Source organism: Peromyscus californicus, unplaced genomic scaffold (genome assembly GCF_007827085.1).
Source record: "Peromyscus californicus insignis strain IS unplaced genomic scaffold, ASM782708v3 Scaffold_2__1_contigs__length_46816999, whole genome shotgun sequence".
NCBI classification, from domain to species: Eukaryota; Metazoa; Chordata; class Mammalia; order Rodentia; family Cricetidae; genus Peromyscus; species Peromyscus californicus.
This window is the reverse complement of record NW_026294540.1, coordinates 6,814,608-6,834,070: the sequence shown is the minus strand read 5'-3', so window position 1 is coordinate 6,834,070 and position 19,463 is coordinate 6,814,608. Positions and strand designations below refer to the sequence as shown.

Genomic DNA, 19,463 nt, shown 5'->3' with positions numbered 1-19,463 from the left:
CTGAATGGAGAGAGAGGGACAGTTCCATCCTTGGATTACTAAGGAAGAAGCCAGGTCACAGTGGGGGTGGGGACATGCTATTGACAGGTGCTGAAGCAACCATTCATCCTGGTAGTCACCAAAGCTAACTCTCAGGGTAGAAGCTTCGCAACAGACCCTTGAGGGCACATTAGCTATATTCCCTCTCCTCCTCTGCCCAGAGTTCCTCACCTCAGGCTCTTTGGGAGGGGGGGGGAAACCATCAGAATCAGCAGTGAGTGGGTCCCCAGGGGCAAGCTTGGAAGTGCCGCCAAGTGCCAGGCACTGTCTAAGCTCTGGGTACATGTTGTCTCTTTCCTTCCCCACAGCAGTTCTGCCAGGTGACTGCCTTTCAGAAGGAAAGGAGGGACTGGGCCGAGGTCACCGGGCTGGGGGGTGATCAGGCCGATTATCTGTCAGTTCTTGTCTGCAACTCTTCACATTCTCCTGGACCAGACTCAGCCTCCTGCACCCAGTTGACTGTGCTTCCTACAGACAGACATCTCTCCTCCCCACGTTCTTTCATCCTCAGATGTTTTTCACTTCTCTGGAATAATATGCGATATGCCCTGGTCCCATCCCTCCTGCTAGACTTCAAACTTAAGGGAAGGACTCACATAAATTGGTGCTTAGCTGAAAAGTGAGAGGGTGAGGAACTAATGAAGTGACAAATGGATGAATGAATGAATGAGTGCATCTAAATGGGAGAACTGGACCTTTCTGTACTTCATGAGCATGTCTTAGGAGCCAGTCCATCAGGCTGGAGTACTCCTATTGAGCCATCTTATTACCCCCAAACTCTCCTGGGACAAGGACCTCAGAGCTGCCTCCCTGTCCAGTCCCCACCAGTCTATCCCGGTGCTCCATCTTACCCCAGATGGTCCTGACCCTGGCTTTTACTGTACTGTGCCAGCATCTCTCAGATGCGTTTCTTGGTTCCTATGGGTTCACCAAAGTCCAGGATCCTGTATCCTACTGCCTGCTGACCAGCCCTGTGAGGGTATCTAGGTGGCATCTCAAATTAACATTTGAGGGACTGGCTTGTGAGGCCCCACCCCTCCCTGAGGACCCGTAAGCAGTTAGCAGTAGCCAGGGAAGGGAGAGATATGTTCTTGAGCAGGGTAGTGACTGGCAAGGTGTCCACGCATCTGTAAGCAACCATAATGAAACTCACTGGGTCACCAAAATAAGTAAATAAAAAGATAGGAAAGTAGAGAAGCAGCTGGTTGAGAAGAGGGAAGAGTGTCAGGAGGGGGTGAGAGGTGGCGATGGGGGTGAGCATGATCAAAATACATTATAGACATGTATGAAAATGCTGTGATGAAACCTGGCATGGCGTGTAATTAATATATCCTAATGAAAAGTATTATCTCTAAGACTGAACTCCAGAGCACCGTACTCCTCTCCCAGCTCAGTGAGAGACAGTTTCACCCTCCTGGCAGCTCAGATCACATACTTCGGGGGTGCTCTTTCTCTCTCTTTCATGGTCAATCCATGTGCAAACCCTGTTGATGCTGATTCCACCTTGGCTGTCTTGAGAGTCCAGCCCCTGCTAAGCATGTCAACCCTGCACCAGCTCTACCCACCAGCCTCCCTCTTGTCTCACCGTGGATCTTACCAGCTCCCTTGCTGTCTCCCCTGAGTGAGTGCCCAAGGAGATTTTTAAATACCCGAGTCACACCATGATTCCTCGGCTCAGAACCCACCAACAGCTTCTCATCTTACTGAAATGAAAATCCAGCTCCCGGCCATGGCTCTGCAGACTTCGGTGAGCTGGCCCCTCATGGTCTGTCTGACATCACCCCTCCTATTCACCCCTGGCTCAGTCAGCTCCAGCTCACCACTGGTCCTCAGGCTCTGGTATGTTCCTACCTCGGGACCTTTGCACCGGCTGTACCCCCTGCCTGTAACATTCTCCCAGGCATGTTTGGGACTCAGTCTCTTACTGCCTTCAAGCCGATGCTGGAATGTCACCTCTGATTACCTCATTTGAAATGGCAGTCTTCTCCCAGGAGTGCTTTCGCTCTGTCCTGGGAGCATTCTGCCCCCTGCATTATGTTCCATTTCTTCCCTCAGCGGCTCTCATCCCCATCTGATGGTCTACATATTTACCCTTTCCTTGTGTCTGTTCTCTGCAAGCCTTACCCTGCTGCCCACTGAGAACTACAAAGGGCAGCAGATGCTTTGTCATTGTATCCGGCTGACTCCCCTGGCACCGACAATATAGAAAGCATACAGTAGGCACTCAATAACTATGCGCTGAATGGAGACTAGTTGAACGGTTGTTGGTAGCCCCTCTCAGGAGTTTTCCCTCTCCCAGTTCTTGGACCAAGTCTCTCCTCATTGTGCTGGACTTAGGGTCTCCTCTGAGGCTGACAAACTCTCCCAAGCCGTGGCTCCCTTCATCCCTCCTACCAGCAGCAGCCATGATGATGCCTTAAAGGAACTCATCTTGCAGGATCCTTCTAGGGGCATGATACCTTACATAATCAAAATCCCGCTCTCCTCAGAGGACTCCACAGCCTGTGTCTGAAATCCTGGTCCATGCAAGGTTTCAGACTCACTCATGGCCACAGACAACAGCAGGATAAGGACTTGAACCCATGGCCGTGGAACACCTGAGCCACGTGCTTTCATGGTATCATTTAATTACTCTCATGGCACACTCAAGTGGGAGACCGTTCCTTCTAGGCAGGCCCAGCAATCAGCTCGAATCCCCTGCTCAACAATTTGATCCCTCACTACAGATGGCAGCTGACAGGCCAACCTGTGGGGAGAGGCATGGCTGGGGGGACTGGGGGAGGATTGGGCGTGGGGGGGGGGCAGCATATAGATGTGTTCTATGATGAGAGTTCAAAACCCAGGCCAGGTGGGAGCTGGACAAGAAACTCTGAGCTGAGTTTTCCACATTTAATTCTTTTGGTTTTATTAACCTATACTTGAGACCAGGTGATTATTGATATATAAGAGAGTTATACACACACAGAGACACACAGACACACACACAGACACACAGAGAGACACACATACAGTCTCTCTCTCTCTTATCCACCCATTGTCTCAGGAAAACATTAGGGTGGAAGACTGTCTACATAGGTCAGCCTAGGATCAAGCCCAAATCTCTTATAGAATCTACAACCTGAGTAACCCAAATGTGTGTGTACCCCAAGTGTGTGAGTACCCCAAGCGTGTTCCAGAGAACAGCAGCACCTGGGATGGATTAGAATGGAGTTACCCAAGCTTTTCCCAGACCCTCTGAGTCAGCACTCACCCTGACCTGAAATCCAAGTGGCTCATGTGCACATTAAGTCCCGAGAAGCAGCTGTTCATGTGGCTCCTCTTCCTCATCTCCGACCTTCCATCCTCCACACCCCCCCACCCCCCGCATCTGTCTAGTCTAACCCGCTGTGTCCTGTGTAGTCATGAGAAGTTTCCCTGCTCTGCCTGCCTTTCCTCTCTGCTATCCTGACCAGTTTCTGTTCATCCTCCAGGGAACTCACCTTGGTCTCCTGCCCGCATTCTCCAGGCTGGGTTAGGTTGCTAGTTTGTGGGGCTCCCCAGTCCCTCAGATGTCTCTCTGCCAGACAACTTAGTCCTCTGCATTTTATTTTCCAGTTTAGGGAATCCCCCTCCCCTTCCATGATGAAACTCCTCAAGGGCAGAAACCGTGGCTTGGTGTGGACTTTTGTGTTCTTGTAATCTGCCGTGAAGTCGTTACTCGGTGAGCATCTGTCAGGCAATGAATGGAAGGCAGAGGAAAACATCATCTTGTGAAACTTTGGTTTTTCATTCAGTTTTTTACTAAAATGAGCGCGACCGTCCCTGCATCCAAATGACACTTCCCACAGCAGCACTGCCCAATCTCCAGTCTTCTCTTAAGCTTTGTTACTTTTTTTTTTTTTCCCAGCCGTGATAAGAAAGCTCGAAGGGTCAAGGCTCCTGTAGATTACCTCCAAGCGGGATTAATTAACTAGATTAACCTTGAAAAAAGACTTTGAGTTCCAAGACTCCCGGCCAGAGTCCCAGGAGCCCAGCCACAAATTAGCCACATCCATCTTATTGCTGGACCAGGTCAGTTCCGTGATGAATTCTGGGATTTCTAGGAGGCTCAGGAGCCTGGAGGCCTGGGCTTCTGTTGAGTATAGAAAACAAGATTCCAGAACTCTGGCAAGTGCAGGGACGGGGTGGGCCATCCACAACGTTGAGGCAGAACAAGCATGTAGGGCCTGATCACTGCCAGAGAAGCAAGTTCCCTTTTCCTCACTAGGTCTCCGTCTCTAGCAGTGGGAGTGAGGGAGGTTCACCCTGCTGCACCCTCTGCAGGGTTTTCACCATCCGCTGAGATGCCAGGCTAGAAACACTGTACGCACGGGCCCAGCTATGGGTAGGATGGAGAAAGTCAGAGTCAGGGACATCTCCAAGCCAGTGGCCAAGGGCCACTTCTCCTTGTGAGAAGACGCAGGCCAAAGCCCTGAGATGCCTATGTCCTGCAGACACTAGAGGAGTTCTCCAGCGTGCCGTACACCCCTGCTCAGTACTTCTTTGCAGTTTTGAAGTATTTCTGAGTAGTCCCCCCCCATCCCCCCCTCCCTCTCCCTCAGTTGTTTTTATTATAAATAGCCTGCACCGCTGGTATTCTGGCTGTGTATTCCCATCTCTAGGCCTCAGTTTACACACACACACACACACACACACACACACACACACACACACACACACACACACGGTGGAACTGGCTGCACCTGCTGGTGGGTTTCTTTTAGAACCGCCATGAGCTGACGGGTGAAAGAGAAGTTGTGTTCATCCCGGTGTCTGGCGTCCGGTAAGTTTAAATAGATGCAAACTGCTGTTACGACCAAGGGGTGCAGAAAGAGCACCGGCCAAGCAAACGTGAGGCCACAGCTCCAGGCGTGGCTCTGCACTGAGTGAGGATGTAGGCTCAGGCAACCCCCCTTGTGTCCTGAGACCTCGGTTTTCCCACTCTCTGCGGACATTGCCTGGCTCTGAAGCTCTCGGAGTCCGGCCTTGCTTGTCTGTTTCTAAAATCACATTAACTCTGCCTAGGGCTTGGGTCGTGAGGATTGGCCTCCAGCCCTGGGCCAAATGAGTGCTTTGTTGGAAGAGGCCAGAAACTCTGCTCCACCCGCGGATGCTTTGATGGAGACGCGAGCAAGCAGCTAGGGACCCAGGCATCTTAGAGAGTTTTGTAGGAAGTTCATCCCTGACTCTTATCAGAGGCAAGGAATCAGCTGCTCGTTGCCATGACTACGGGCAGCAGCACATCAGTGCCAGGCCTCTGATGAGCTGGAATGCAGGGAGGAGGAAGGCCTCAAGGAAGCCAGCACCCATGGCTCCCCCCTCCCTCTGTGAAGCCGAGTGTGCCGGCCCTTAACTCCCTGTCTCAGCTGTCCCCTGAAGATCTTGTCTTCTTTTAAGTATTTTTTTTTTTGACTCAACATTGAATAACTATGTGGTAAAGATGAGGCAGCTGTGGGCATTTTTTTTTTTCAGCAGACAGAAACGGGCCCTGAAAAGATGCAGAACTGGAAACGGGGAAGACGCATGGGTGGGGGCTGAGGCTGAGGTCTGGTTCCACTGAAGGGCTGTGGTGCTTCACCATCTCTTCCTCCTGTCAACTCGGCATCTTGATTTGTACGAGGGGGGCAGAGCCTAAGCCACGGCTTCCATATAGGATCAGCTGGCAGAATTCATCTCTTCATCCATCCATCCCTTCACCAGCCAACAGAGGCACCGTTGGACACTCTTTGATGATTTGGTAGTGGGGAGACCAGTAGCCCTACCTCGAGAACTCCCATCCTCGCCCAGAAGATGATCTGTTAAAGGACACACAAAAAAATTCTCGGTGAAAGGAGACTGAACTCAGCCAGCCCCTGTGGTTCCTACCACGGGTGAAGAGGGGACAGAGTGAGATGCAGAAGTCGGGGACAGCTCTCGGCGAAGGTGACCCTTGAGAGAGGACGAGGGGATGGCCAGACAAGCTGCTGCAGGAGCTACATGCCAGGTGCAGAGGACAGCAAGCACAAAGGCCCTGAGGCAGGAAAGCTTTGACCTAGTTGGGAAACAGTAAGAAGACCATATGGCCAGAACAATGGAAAAAGAGGGAGAGACACAGGAGGGGCGACCGAGGCCAGATCATACGGTGGCGTCTTTGGATGCTGTGCTTGATCTGACAAATGGCTATCTGGGGTGTTTCTTGAGCGAGTAGACTCCTGGGTCCACCCCTTTGAGACTCTCATTCCTGGTATCTACAACGGGTCCTAGGATCTCGTTCAGAAACATCATCGGGGAATCTTTGATATTGTGCCGAGCTTGGGAAACACAAGATTTTAAAGCTCACACTCTCCCCTCCAGTTCTAAGGAAGCTGAGCAGAGCTTGGGATGGCTCAGCACCTGGGTGCTTGCCGTACAGATGTGAGGACCTGAGTTCGATCCCCAGCAGCTGTGTAGGAAGCCGGCTGTAGTGACACACACTTAAAATCCCAGTTCTGGAAGGGTAGAGACAAGAAGATATTCAGAACTCACTGGACCTCGGCAAGCAAGCCCCAAGTCCCGGTGAGAGGCCCCATCTCAGAATGGCATCTGAGGTTGACCTCTGGCTTCCCCACGCATACTTGTGTATGCATGTGTGTGTATGTGTATACATAGACAGGTGGAGAGAGGGAGGCAGGGAGAAGCTCACACACAGACAGACAGACAGACAGACAGACACACACACACACACACACACACACACACACACACACACACACACACACAATGTTAGGATGTCTGAAATAAGGTCTTGAATGTTCTGTCCTGGAGGACCCTGTTCTTCTCTTCAACACTTCCTGTAGAATTTATTATATTTCTGTTTGTTTGACTGTAGATTTCCCAGTGGGGTACCCCAGTCCAGAAAGCTGAAACTAGTACTGTTGAAGGAAAAGAGCAGGCTAGCACATCCCCCCGTGAACAATTCCAGAAATTTCACTGCGAAGACCTTATCTCTGATCTTACCTCTTGCCATCCCTGCATGTCCTGAGGTCTTTGAATTTGAGTCCTCCTGCCTGGTACATCTCTCCTCTTTCTGTAGATACCTGTGCAGGAGGGATGATGCATTATTGTGCAAAAAAAAAAAAATCACTCCCAATCCTCTAGGCTAAAAACAAACACAACAAGCAGTTGTGTTTCACGGTTTCTATGAGTTGAGAATATGGCTGTGTAGTTCTTGCTCAGCACATTTCATGAGGTTGTCATCAGATGCCACAAGGACTGTGTCCTCAGCCAAAAGCTTGTCCTGTGCTAGGGGGCTCGTATCCATGTGCTCGCTCACATGGCTGGATGTTGGTGATGGCTGTTGGCAGCAGACCTCTCCGTGGGGCTGAGTGTTCTTACAACATGACAGATATGGTCCTTAGAATAATCAATCAGGGAGAGCAAGGGAAACATTGCCTGATGATGTAGTTTGAAAGTCATACACTGCTGGGCAGAGGTGGCACATGCCTTTAATCCCTGCATTCAGGAGGAAGAGACAGGTGGATCTCTGTGAGTTTGAGGCCAGCCTGGAATACAGAGCCAATGTTGGGGCTACATGGTGAAACCCTGACTTAAAAAAAAAAAAAAGTCATATATGATCACTTCTACAATTTTACTCATGGCAAATGAGTCATTAAATCCATCCAATATTCCAGAGAAGAGAATATGGCTGGCAATAGTATCAATCAATCTGTGAATACATTTTAGGTCACCTCATTCTGCACATTCCCTGTCCCTGTTGCTCATCAAAGGGGTCTTCTCTGACTCTATGGAGTCATAGGCACTCTCCCACTTTCCTGGCCCTCTGTGCTACTCTATCCTCATCATAATTGGTCACATTCAATAAGTCACATTTTTCATACTTAAGTGATAATGATCTTCTCTGCCATCTGGACATAAACTTCATGGTCACAGTAGCATCCCTGATTGGGTCACTGCCTCCCCACACTGACAACCAGCACTGAGGTTTGGAGATAATGAATTTGGGTTAGCTTGGACCAGGCAGGAGGCACCCTTGATTAGAATCTCCATTCCTCCTTGGCTGGCAGCAACGCCCAGCTCTGCTTCTGAAGATGTGCCAATCAGTGACTGGCAGAGACAAATGTGTTGTTCTGCCCTTGCTTCCCCATTGACTGGGCTTGGCTCACTCCCTGGAAACCCTAAGGATCAGGGAACTTATCAGATGCATTCCTTGTGAGTCATAAAACCAGCAGGAGCCTGGTGCAGAAGAGCTGATGCCCTTCCATCTATCCATGCTGGACCCGAAGTCTGAAAGTAGAATGAACTAAAACAGACACAGGACCCTCAAGCTCCTGGCTCCTCTTGGTTTGGATCCAGGGCTTTGAGTAACAGGATCCGCAAAGACTGAGTGACTAGGCAACTTCTTGTCCCTTCCTGAGACTCAACTAGCCGAGCACATTAGTGACTCCCACGTGTTGTTTGGCAGGAGGGAACCTTAAGCCTTCATGGGAATTGCTATTCCAAGTAGGTGACCTCACTTCTGCAAGAGGCACCAGACTGGCTGATTTGCAAGAAAGTGAATGCAAGATAAAAAGAATTTTTTTTCCTAGATCTTTTGGTTGGCCTAAGTTATCTTTGTCCTCATGGCAAATCAACAGTCTAGGGACTGGGGGCGTTCTCTGTTTTACAGTTGAGGGACTTGGAACTCAGGAGTCCAGTGGCTGGCTGTAGGTACTACAGATGCTGAATGGAGAAGGCAGTGTCCAAATTCAAGTATCCAATCGCCCCTCCCACCTGCCTGCATATCAAGTAAGAATATTATCAAAGACCACAGTGGATCCCTGGAACCTAGGACACACCATGTTTCTTCCTTTACACCTGAACCTATGAAAAGGTTATATTTATAAATTAGGTATCACATGAGATGAACAATGATAATGGAGAAATAACATTCTGTAAGTGTGACTTCGCTCTTAAAAATATCGTACTGTGCTTTTACCGTCTCATAAAATGAAAACACCGATGTCTTTCCTTTGGTGTATTCAAATGTCCAGCATCATTCTCTTGCACCTTAGGGCCATTATTACGTACCAAAGGGGTGACTTGGACACAGCGCTCTAGTACTATGTCAGTTAATCTGCTAAAGATAACTACTAAGTGATTCACAGTTGGGTAGCATATACAGCATGGATATGTTGAGTAAGAGGATGGTTCATGTCCCAAGCAGGAGACAGCAGGACAGTGCAAAGTTCCACTGGACTACTCAGAGAAGTAAGGGTTTATACTTATGATATGTTTATGGAATTTTTCCATTTAATATTTTTGGAGCTTGGCTGACTACTGGTTTATGGGGGAAAAACTACAGGTAAGAGAGGACAGAGAAATAGAGTCTAAAAAAAAAAAAAAGAGTGGACAAAGGGGGTTAAACTACTCCTTCCATGCTTCAGTTTCTATCATCTTGAAAGAAGATGTGAGCAGCTTAACCTACTCCATTTCTCTCTTATAAAATCATTGAAGTTCCAATGTCTCTTCTCCTCCAAGTGGCTTCAACTTTCAGAGTACATGGCATTCAAAGTCACTGAGGCAGAAAGAGAGAAAGGTGGAGAGGATGCGTGGATCTTGGCTGCCTTGAACTGGAAACGGCCCTCCACTCCACTCACAGAGAAAAGGCCAGTGATAATCTCATGATCTCAGTCTAGCAAGGAGGCTAGAAAACCTCAGGTCTGAATATTTAATGAAATGACTCCAAACACTAACACTTCTACCTTCTTATTTCTTCCCCTGCAGGACAGAGCCCCAAAGCAGTCTCTTGGTCCCAGCCCAGGATGGACCTTCAGAGAAGCTGGGCCAACATCTGGCCACTGAGACCTTTGGTACCAACAGCTGGGGAAGAGAAAAGACCTGCAGGGAGCTGGGTCCTGCCAGAGCACACAGGTGAGATGCGGCACCGCCTTTTGAGCCCACAGTTAGTTCAAGCTGAATGTGTGAAAACCAAGTTTGCCTTTCTGACCCCTTCTCACATTCAAGTTTCTCTCTGAGAGCTTGTCATGTGCTGAAAAAAATGTTTTCTGTAGTGGGCCAGTGTTTTAGTTTTGTGGACCCAGTGGCTGTGGTCACAACTATTTAGATTCAGGCACTGAATCTAATACAGTACAGGAGTTCTAATGACAACGTATTACTAAGAGAAGGGGGCAAGCTAGACTCGGCTGTGTGAGTTAGATTTCCATTCATGTGACTTAGGAAAACAAGATGAAGAAAGGTACTTTTTGGCTCACGGTTTCAGAGATTTTGCTCCAAAGTCACTTGGTTCTGTTTTTTTTCTGTGACTGTGTATGGTGATGCAGGATGAAGAGGAAAGGAGGGAGGGAGGGAGAGGAAGGAGAGAGAGATAATGGGAGGGGGCACCTTCACATCTTCCCTAGTCGGCCCTCTCCCCTTTTCTACCTTTGTTCCTTCCAAGCTCATCAAATATTGCACCTTTGCATTCAGGGCAGGTCTTCCCACTTTATTTGATGTTCCATGTGTAATCATCTCTGGAACACCCTCACAGACACACCCAGGAGTATACTTTCCCTGTCTCCCAGGCATCACTCAATCCTGTCAAGTTGATATTCTAGCTTAACCAGCACTTGGGTCATTGGTCATGGTGAGACCCTCACATTTAGTGATAGAGTTGCTTCTCGACATACTGGTTCTATGAGCCTCTGACTCTCAAATAATAAACCCAACCCATATTTGTGTCCTGAGTTTCGGACCTTTGCCCTCGTTCCTTAACCCAGCTATTCAGCCACTGCCTTTTTGGTCCCTGATAGATGACAGGTACTGTACTAGACACTGGTAAGTGGCATTTTACTTAGGCTCATAAAGGTGACCAGTAAATTAAAACAGTGAAGTCTTAAACTCTAGCTGGGGACAGCAAGATAGCACAGGATGTGAAGATGCTTGCTGACAAGTCTGGTGACCAGGAGTACATCCCCAGGTCCTGCATGGTAGAAGGGACAAGCCTGGTGACCAGGGGTACAGCCCCAGGTCCTGTATGGTAGAAGGAAAGAACCAACTCCTGTAAGTTGCCTTCTGATCTCAGCATGTGTGCCATGACACATGTACATGTATTCCTCTACACAGACATGTTAATAATGAAAAACTAAATGAAGAAACTCCAGTCTTTTTAATACTAAACTAAGCCTACAGTTGATAATGGAGGGGCCAATGCACTCTCTACCTCCTGGTTTTTAATTTTCTACCTTACATCCATAGAGCCCAGTCCATTATTGTCTCATCTGAACATACTCATGACACCATCATATCTATGTGCACGCATATGCGAGTGTGTGTGCATGTGTGTATATGTGAGTGTGTGTGCCTGTGTGTATGTGCATGGGTGTGAGAATGTGTGCACATGTGTGCATGTGCATGAGCTTATGTGTGAGAGTGTGTGTAGGTACACCTTGGGGTAGTGCATGGGTGTGTGGAAATCAGGCACAGCTCACCTTGTTTTCTATGACAGGGTCTCTCACAAGGATCCAGGGCTCACCGATTAGGTTAGGCTGGCTGGCTAGCGAGCCCCAGATAGCTCTGTCTCCATCATCTTTTGCTTTGATCGTAAGCACACACCATAAATTTTGTTTTTGTTTGTTGTTTGTTTGTTTAATGTAGGTGGTATATTTGGAACTCTGGTCCACACCTCAGGTAAACAACTGTAAATGGAGATGTGGAAATCTCCTTCTGATGGTGGAGGGGAGCATTGATGCAGACCAGGCAAGTGTGGTAGTCTTTGCACTACTCACTAGAGTGCCTGACAGAAACAGAGCACGGGAGGCTAGGTTTCTTTTGGCTCGGGGCTTCAGGGGTATTTCTAGTGATTGTGGTGAGTAAAGTCTAAAAGAATTGCCCCTCGGTGGCAGTTAGGGTATGAGGTGATAGCAGTTGACCAGGACAGAGTGCAGAGAGAAAGAGCCAGATCAGAACCAGGGTGGGTGTAACCTTCAAAGACCCACCTCCAATGACCTACTTCCGTCATCCAGGCTCCAATTCCTCAACCTCACGCGGCCTCCCCAAAATAGCTGCACCAGCCTGGGAAGCAGGGTTCAGACATGAGCTGTGGGGGACATTTCGGAGTCAAACCTTAACGGGTACCTGTGGGTCCTGGCAGTAGGCGTGGCACATAGGAGGTCCTCAAAAAAGAAAGAAAGAAAGAGAGAGAGAGAGAGAGAGAGAGAGAGAGAGAGAGAGAGAGAGAGAGAGAGAGAAAGAAAGAAAGAAAGAAAGAAAGAAAGAAAGAAAGAAAGAAATAAGAAAAATTCTGGTTTAGAGCATCAGAGAGCCAGGGCAGAAGATTCTGGGAAAGAAAATCTAAAGGAAAAAAAATGGTGATGCCGTGTTATCAACTGAGCCATACAGTGTGTCTGGGCCTCTTGTCTTCTTCTGTCTGTGACTGATCCTCTGTGGAGTTAAAAGCCGCAGTAATGATGATAATTAATAACTATCATATTAGTGATAAGAAAAGTCATACTGATTATACTTAATGACAGGGACACACTCTGAAAAGTCTGTCCTCAGCAGACATTGTTGTCCAAACACCTGAGAGGGGACTTCCACAAACCCGGAGGCTGTTACCCAGTCTACGCCTAAGCTGTGTGTCACCTCTGCACATTCACACTGTATCCTGCAGCTCTGAGGGCAGTGGTGAATGCGACAGCCCAGGTCCACTCAAGCACAAGAGCCAACAGTGAAATCAAGACAGGAAGCAGACCCCAAAGTGGAAAGGCTTCTGCCTGAAGCAAGCATTTCTCTATCCTCCGATGACAGAGTGACTAGATAGCCCGGCCCTCTGTTAGCGGGACCAGGCTCTAGGATCCACACATAGTTGCTCACACTGTGTCTGACCTGACTGCAAACACAGTAGATTGCCCCCTCCAGCATCACCACACGTGCATGAGTGACACCCTGTGTTGCAAGACCATCAGTCAATGGGAGGTTTTTCAGCTCCATTATCGAACTAATGGGACAACCATCTCATCGACTGGAATGATGTTACCTGGCATGGGACTGTAACCTGGCGTGCTTGCTGTGAATGTACTCAGTGCCAGGCCAAGGCAGGTGGCAGCAAATTTATGCCCCAGGTACCTGGTTTAATTCCTACCTCTTAGATGAGGACCGTACAAGTTAGAAAAAAATCTCTGAGCTAGGAAGGGAACTGCAGTGCAGATCCAGGTCTACGAGTTTCTGGAACAATCATTTCTTACTGCTATTTTCTTCACCTTTGACCTCTGCAGATTCAGCCGCTGTAGGTGGAACCATCACATCCTCAACCACTGCACATTTTAAAACTATACATGTAACTGAGTGGTTGTCCTCATCCACATGTGCTTAGACTCTGCATATGTATTCTCTGCCTCTTCCACAGTGTGGACTCAGCCACTTGAACTCACTGTCTACCCCTGAAGCAGCTGCGTCACTGACCACTGTAACTGACTATCACACATGGAACTCCAGGGTATACAAACACTGTGTACCCAACCCCTGCCCGTAACACTAACAACCATGTGGGAAATGTGGGACTACGTGTATGAAGCCTTTGGGACATATCACCTCACAGACTTCAGGTCTACTGAATTTAAAGACTTATCAATTTTACCCTATTATTTTAAGCTGAGTCCAGCACACTGGTTCTCAGACTTTAGGGTTATAGTTGTTAGACTTCTTTGCAGTTTTATTCATTTTTAATTTTTTTTAAAATTTTTTTATTTTTTACTCTTAGGGGTCCTGCCACCCAGCTCCCAAATAAATACACAGAGACTTATTCTTACTTAGGAATGCCTGGCCTTAGCTTGACTGTTTCTAGCCATCTTTTCTAATGAAATTATCCTGTTCCTCTTTTTTTTTTTTTTTTTTTTTTTTTTTTTTTTTTTTTTGGTTTTTTTCGAGACAGGGTTTCTCTGTGTAGCTTTGCGCCTTTCCTGGAACTCGCTTTGGAGACCAGGCTGGCCTCGAACTCACAGAGATCCGCCTGGCTCTGCCTCCCGAGTGCTGGGATTAAAGGCGTGCGCCACCACCGCCCGGCTTCCTGTTCCTCTTTAACTACATTTTGCCTCTGGGCTTTTTACCTTTCTTTATTCTATATGTCTTTCTTCCCTTCTTACCCCGTGGCTGACTGTGTGGCTGTGTGGCTGTGTGGCTGTGTGGCTGTGTGGCTGGGTGGCTGGGTGGCTGGGTGGCTGGGTGGCTGGGTGGCTGGGTGGCTGGGTGGCTGTGTGGCTGGGTGGCTGTGTGGCTGTGTGGCTGGGTGGCTGTGTGGCTGTGTGGCTGGGTGGCTGGGTGGCTGGGTGGCCGGGTGGCTGTGTGGCTGTGTGGCTGGGTGGCTGGGTGGCTGGGTGGCTGGGTGGCTGGGTGGCTGTGTGGCTGTGTGGCTGGGTGGCTGTGTGGCTGGGTGGCTGTGTGGCTGGGTGGCTGGGTGGCTGGGTGGCTGGGTGGCTGGGTGGCTATGTGGCTGGGTGGCTGTGTGGCTGTGTGGCTGGGTGGCTGGGTGGCTGTGTGGCTGTGTGGTTGTGTGGCTGTGTGGCTATGTGGCTGTGTGGCTGTGTGGCTGTGTGGCTGTGTGGCTGGGTGGCTGGGTGGCTATGTGGCTGGGTGGCTATGTGGCTGGGTGGCTGGCCCCTGGTGTCCTCCTCTTCTTCACCTTTTCTTGCTCCTCCCTCCTCCCTCTAGAGTTCTCCTTCTATTTTTCTCTCTCTCCCTGGCCCCACCTACTTCTCTCTCCTGCCTAGCTATTGGCCATTCAACTCTTTATTAGATGTTTAGGCAGGCAAAGTAACACAGCTTCACAGAGTTAAACAAATAAATCATAAAAGAATGAAACACATCTTTGCATCATTAAACAAATGTTCCACAGCATCAACGAATGTAACACATCTTAAACTAATATTCCATGATAGCTCTTGGTCCTAACAATGGATTCTTTCCTCATTTTTGACACACTTTTAAACTCCCCACCCCACCCCAAATTCCCAGCAGATGTGCCCTTATGAAACAAGATGACTCAGCATGCAGCCAGGCTCCTTCATCTGTCACTTGGTCATTTGGCAAATGCTCACTGGGTTCTTGCTGGGAGTCAAGCACTCTTTGGAGAAAGAAAGTTGGAAGTTGCCCACTGTGCCTTTAAAAACAGCTGGCTCATTTTTGGATGGTCTATTATGCTTTGTGCCTTATTATAACATGTAGGTATACTTCAGTAGCCAGGATTTGATTCTTATGATGTTTATTTTTAACTTTCTGAAAGTGAATCTCTTAAAAATTATATATATCCATTTGTTGGTGGGGAAGAGGCCTTACCATACATTCTAATTCCTCATCATCTCTTCTGCCAACCTTGATGATCCAGATTCTTCAAATGGAATGAAATACGACGAAGTTTTGTGATGTTCTATTGAGTTGGGCCACTAGCTGCTCCAGTGGCTGTAGAAGACAGCTGGGGCTCTGAGGTCACAGGGTTCAAGTCCCAGCTTCAATGATTTCCTGGCTGTGTGGCCAACAATAAGTCAGCTCAACTCTCTGGACCTTATTTTCTTCACCTGTGAAATGAAATAACAAGATTCGTCCTGGTGTCCTAGAGAGGGGCTTTCTCAACTGAGTGCTCTGCCTTGTCACTACAAAGACCTGAGTTCACTCCCAGGGGGCAGGTTTAAAAAAAAGAAGAAAAAGAAAAAGAAAAAGAAAATCAAGGTATGGCAGCCCACACGTGTGACCCCAGCGCTGGGGAAGTGGAGTCAGGAGGTCCCTGAGAGTCACTGGTCAGTCAGTCTCATCTACTTGGTCAGCTCCAGGCCAGTGAGAGATCCTGTCTCAAAAAAAAAAAAAAAAAAGTGGCTGGCACCTAATAAATGAAACCCAAAGTTGTCCTCTGGCCTCCAAACCCAGTGCCTTCTAAATATTTTATGTCAAAAGATATAAAAATTCTTGGTACATAATAATATATACCAGGACTAGTTTTGTTGCTACTAAATTAATAAAAATAATACTAGTTGTTCCAATAAAGGCCAACTGAGCTCACGTTTCCATTCTCAAACAGATTTCAATCCATAGCTGTCTCTCTTTGCTGTAGGATAGTGTTCTCTCTCTCTCTCTCTCTCTCTCTCTCTCTCTCTCTCTCTCTCTCTCTCTCTCTCTCTCTCTCATCCCTGGAGCCTGCCCCAGTTATACAAGATGATAACATGACTTCATTTGACTGCAGCCCTGAGCGTTTGAATTTAATTGAATGGGAAATAATTATTCCTGAAGAGCGAGGTTTCTGAGGTTCCGTGAAGAGATGTAAGATATGTATCTTGTTACATTAGACCCACGCAAATACACTTCTAATAATCAGCTTCTACTCAACACACCTTCTGCCTCCTGTGAAATTTACAGCAGGAAGTGTAGACGGGACGGTTTGGGGAGGGAGCGGGCTGAACTGCCAATTCATTATTTTTTAAAGTGATTTATTTACCGAGGTGAGCCATTTGCAAATTCAATAATAAATCTATTAAGGGGCAGTTAACCTCTATAAACCTTGTTTTAAATAATCAATTGGCATTTGGGTAACTACAGTGTCTGTCTCATTAGGTGGGCATTAAGTCCTTATTTAAGACATTTAATCTGAGGTGTGACCGAATCAGCCATGAGGTGGCAATCAGATGCTCACCATGGGCCCGTGAGTCGCCAAGGAGCTGGCTCCTCTCCCTTTCTCTGGCTGTGACAGCCCGGACCAGGGAGCCAAGGGACCCTCTCATGCGTGCCTTCTCCTTTCCCACAGTGCCTCTCAAGACAGGGACCTGACCCCACCACCTTCCTCCAGGGGGAAAAAGAAAAAGAAGAAATCGACCAGGAAGAAGAGAAGGAGGTGAGGGTCCTGATGTCGGATGAAACTTCAAAGACTCAGAGGCAGGGGAAGGAACAGAACAGGGGGAATAACGCTTTAGAGTCTGCCAGTGACTCCAGCTCGGGTGCAAATCCCTTCTGTGCCTCTTAGTACATGTGTGACCCTGGGCCTCACCTTTCTGCGCCTTTTGTTCCCCTGGTTGGTATTATTATAGCAATAATACCAACCTCCTGGTGAGCAATAGAAGAGAAATGACTGGGTATGGTGGCTCGTGCCGGTAATAACAGCACTTAGGAGTCTGAGGCAGGAGGATTGCTGTGAGTCTGAGGCCAGCCTGGGTGCCTTCTAGGTCAGCCTGAGCTACAGAGTGAGACTCTCTGTATCACAAAAAAAAAGGAAGAGGAGGAGGGAAATATGGAGGCAGCTGACACAGTGTTCAGCAATTGTGTGTGACCAATTAATAAAGAGCCGTGATCACCATGGATGCTGAACCTGAGAGACTGAAACTCACAGAGTGCAGAGGCTTTGTGCCAAACACCTTGCTACCCACCTTCCTTTCACTTCCAGCCACGTTCTGCCAGGCAAGCTTTATTATGCCCATTTCCGAGATGGAAAGATAAAAAAAAAAAAAGCTCATAGGATGGGATGTCAGAATCTGCCCTGGATTTGATTCCCAGGACTCCTCTCTAGAGCCAGGGTTAACGTTTTATATTGATACCAGCTCGTGGCTCTTTTGAGCTCCTTGAATGTCTTTCTACACATAACTCTTTCAAGACGTTTTCACGCTGAAAAATATTCCCAGAGTCCCTCGTAAAAACCTTGTCTAGGGTCCTGGCTCCCGGGGAGCCAGGGAATCACACCCAGGCAGCGCTTATAGGAGCCTGCAGGGGGCAGCAGAGAGCAACGTCTGGGCGGCCCAGGTTTGCAGGGGTTTTCTCCATCACACCTACTCAGTCCACCTCTTAAGGAGGGACCCAAGTAGGACTCGGGGTCGTGCGGGGTGACACCCCCACTTTCCAGCTATTGTCAGGAAGGGGGTGGGCTCGGGGTGAGTTGAGTTCCCGATTTTAGAAGTGTACGGAACTTAGAGGAGGACCCAGCGCGCCGTGGGATTATCCCTAATTATCCCTCCAGCAAGTGTCCCCTGAGCGAGAGAGCCTGGGGACAGTTGCGGTTCCTCAAGTGTTGAGTTGTTCCTCATCCGTTTTTCTCTTTGCTGATCTGTTTTGCTGAGCCTGCCAAGTTTTGTTTTCAGAGAACAAAGTTAGCGTGTACTCTTTAAAAACTGGGATATTTCATACGAAAATACGGGTTTCTGGAGCCTTCTGTGGAAAAGGCAGATGCTGCGGGAGGCTGTGTATGTAATAGTTTAGTGGCAGAAGGCGACCTTGGCGGGTTGGAGCCAAGGGGCACCGCAGAGTCACACCATGCAGCAGAGCTCAACACGGGAGGTTTTTATTGGGTAGAGGTGCAGAGGCGGCCTCTGAGCGAGAGCAGAGTGGAAGTGGGAACGAGAAGGGCTTGCCTTTTATAAGAGGATACGGACGCATGCGCATAGGGAGAGTGTTCTCAGTGGCTGTAGCAACTACAGTGTCACATCTTGGCTGCCGCTGCTGCTGAGTCTGCCCTGCTAGGTCCCTGAGAGCAGCGGGCCAGTGTGAATGCCCGAGTGCTAACAGGCTGGGCCTGCATTCTCACACGGAACCCCACCTCCCCATCTGAGAGGCCGCTGCTTGGTCTCTGGCTCTCCTCAGTCCTCACCGCTCCCTACTGTCTTCCAGCCAGCCCGCTTCATTCATCTACCTCATGAGAGAGGCTCCTGCTGGCCCTGAGTTTGCAGCCTCAGTTTCCAGCCCAAGCCTGCTGTCTCTGTGAGGAAATAAACCCGAGAGACAAGCTGTGATCCTCCCAGAGGGCTTGTGAGTTGCTGGTCAAGAGTCAAGATGGGAATTCAGGTCACCCTAGCGTCAGGCTGAGTCATCACCATGGTCCTAGAGAGGGTGACTGTTCCCCAGGTGCCTCTTTGGTGGCTGCACCCATGCTGTGACTTCAGGGACAGAAGCTTCCCAAGGAGACAGCAGAGACCGGACCAAGGAATATGGGAGGGGCGGAGCTTGTCGGGAAAGCCACAGAGGAGACCAAGGAAGCCTTTCCAATTTAACTAAGAGGGTAGCTGTGCTGTGATAATGAAACAAACCAGGAAACAGAGAGAACTCTGATCGAATCTCAGACCATCCATGTCTTGGCTGTGTGTCTTTGAGCAGGCCACTTTACTGATCTGAATCTCACTTTTTTTTTTTTTCTGAAAACGAAAGCAAAGCAATTATATCAAACCTAAGAAAGATTAAACGAGGTCAGGCACGTAACATCTAACACAAATGTAAACTACTAGCAGCATGGGGATGGTCCCTGAACATGGTCCCCAGAAGAGCCGAGACCTCGTATAAAGACCGAAAAGGGACCCGTAGCAACGTGTCTCCCTCCCCACAGGTCCCCATCTTACAGCCCATCACCAGTCAAGAAGAAGAAGAAGAAAAGTTCCAAGAAGCATAAGAGACACAGGTACTGTCCTTCCTCCTCCACAGACAGGGACACCCCA

General features: G+C 48.6%; 1 protein-coding gene across 1 annotated transcript in view; it reads left to right on the top strand.

The window, feature by feature from the left end:
- Srrm4 (serine/arginine repetitive matrix 4) overlaps positions 1–19,463 on the top strand; it is a 160,159-nt gene that overhangs the window by 103,259 nt on the left and 37,437 nt on the right. The window contains exons 2-4 of the mRNA XM_052755158.1: positions 9,799–9,945; positions 16,799–16,885; positions 19,355–19,426. Coding sequence (XP_052611118.1) covers positions 9,799–9,945; positions 16,799–16,885; positions 19,355–19,426 — 306 coding nt within the window. The remainder of the gene's footprint in view (positions 1–9,798; positions 9,946–16,798; positions 16,886–19,354; positions 19,427–19,463) is intronic.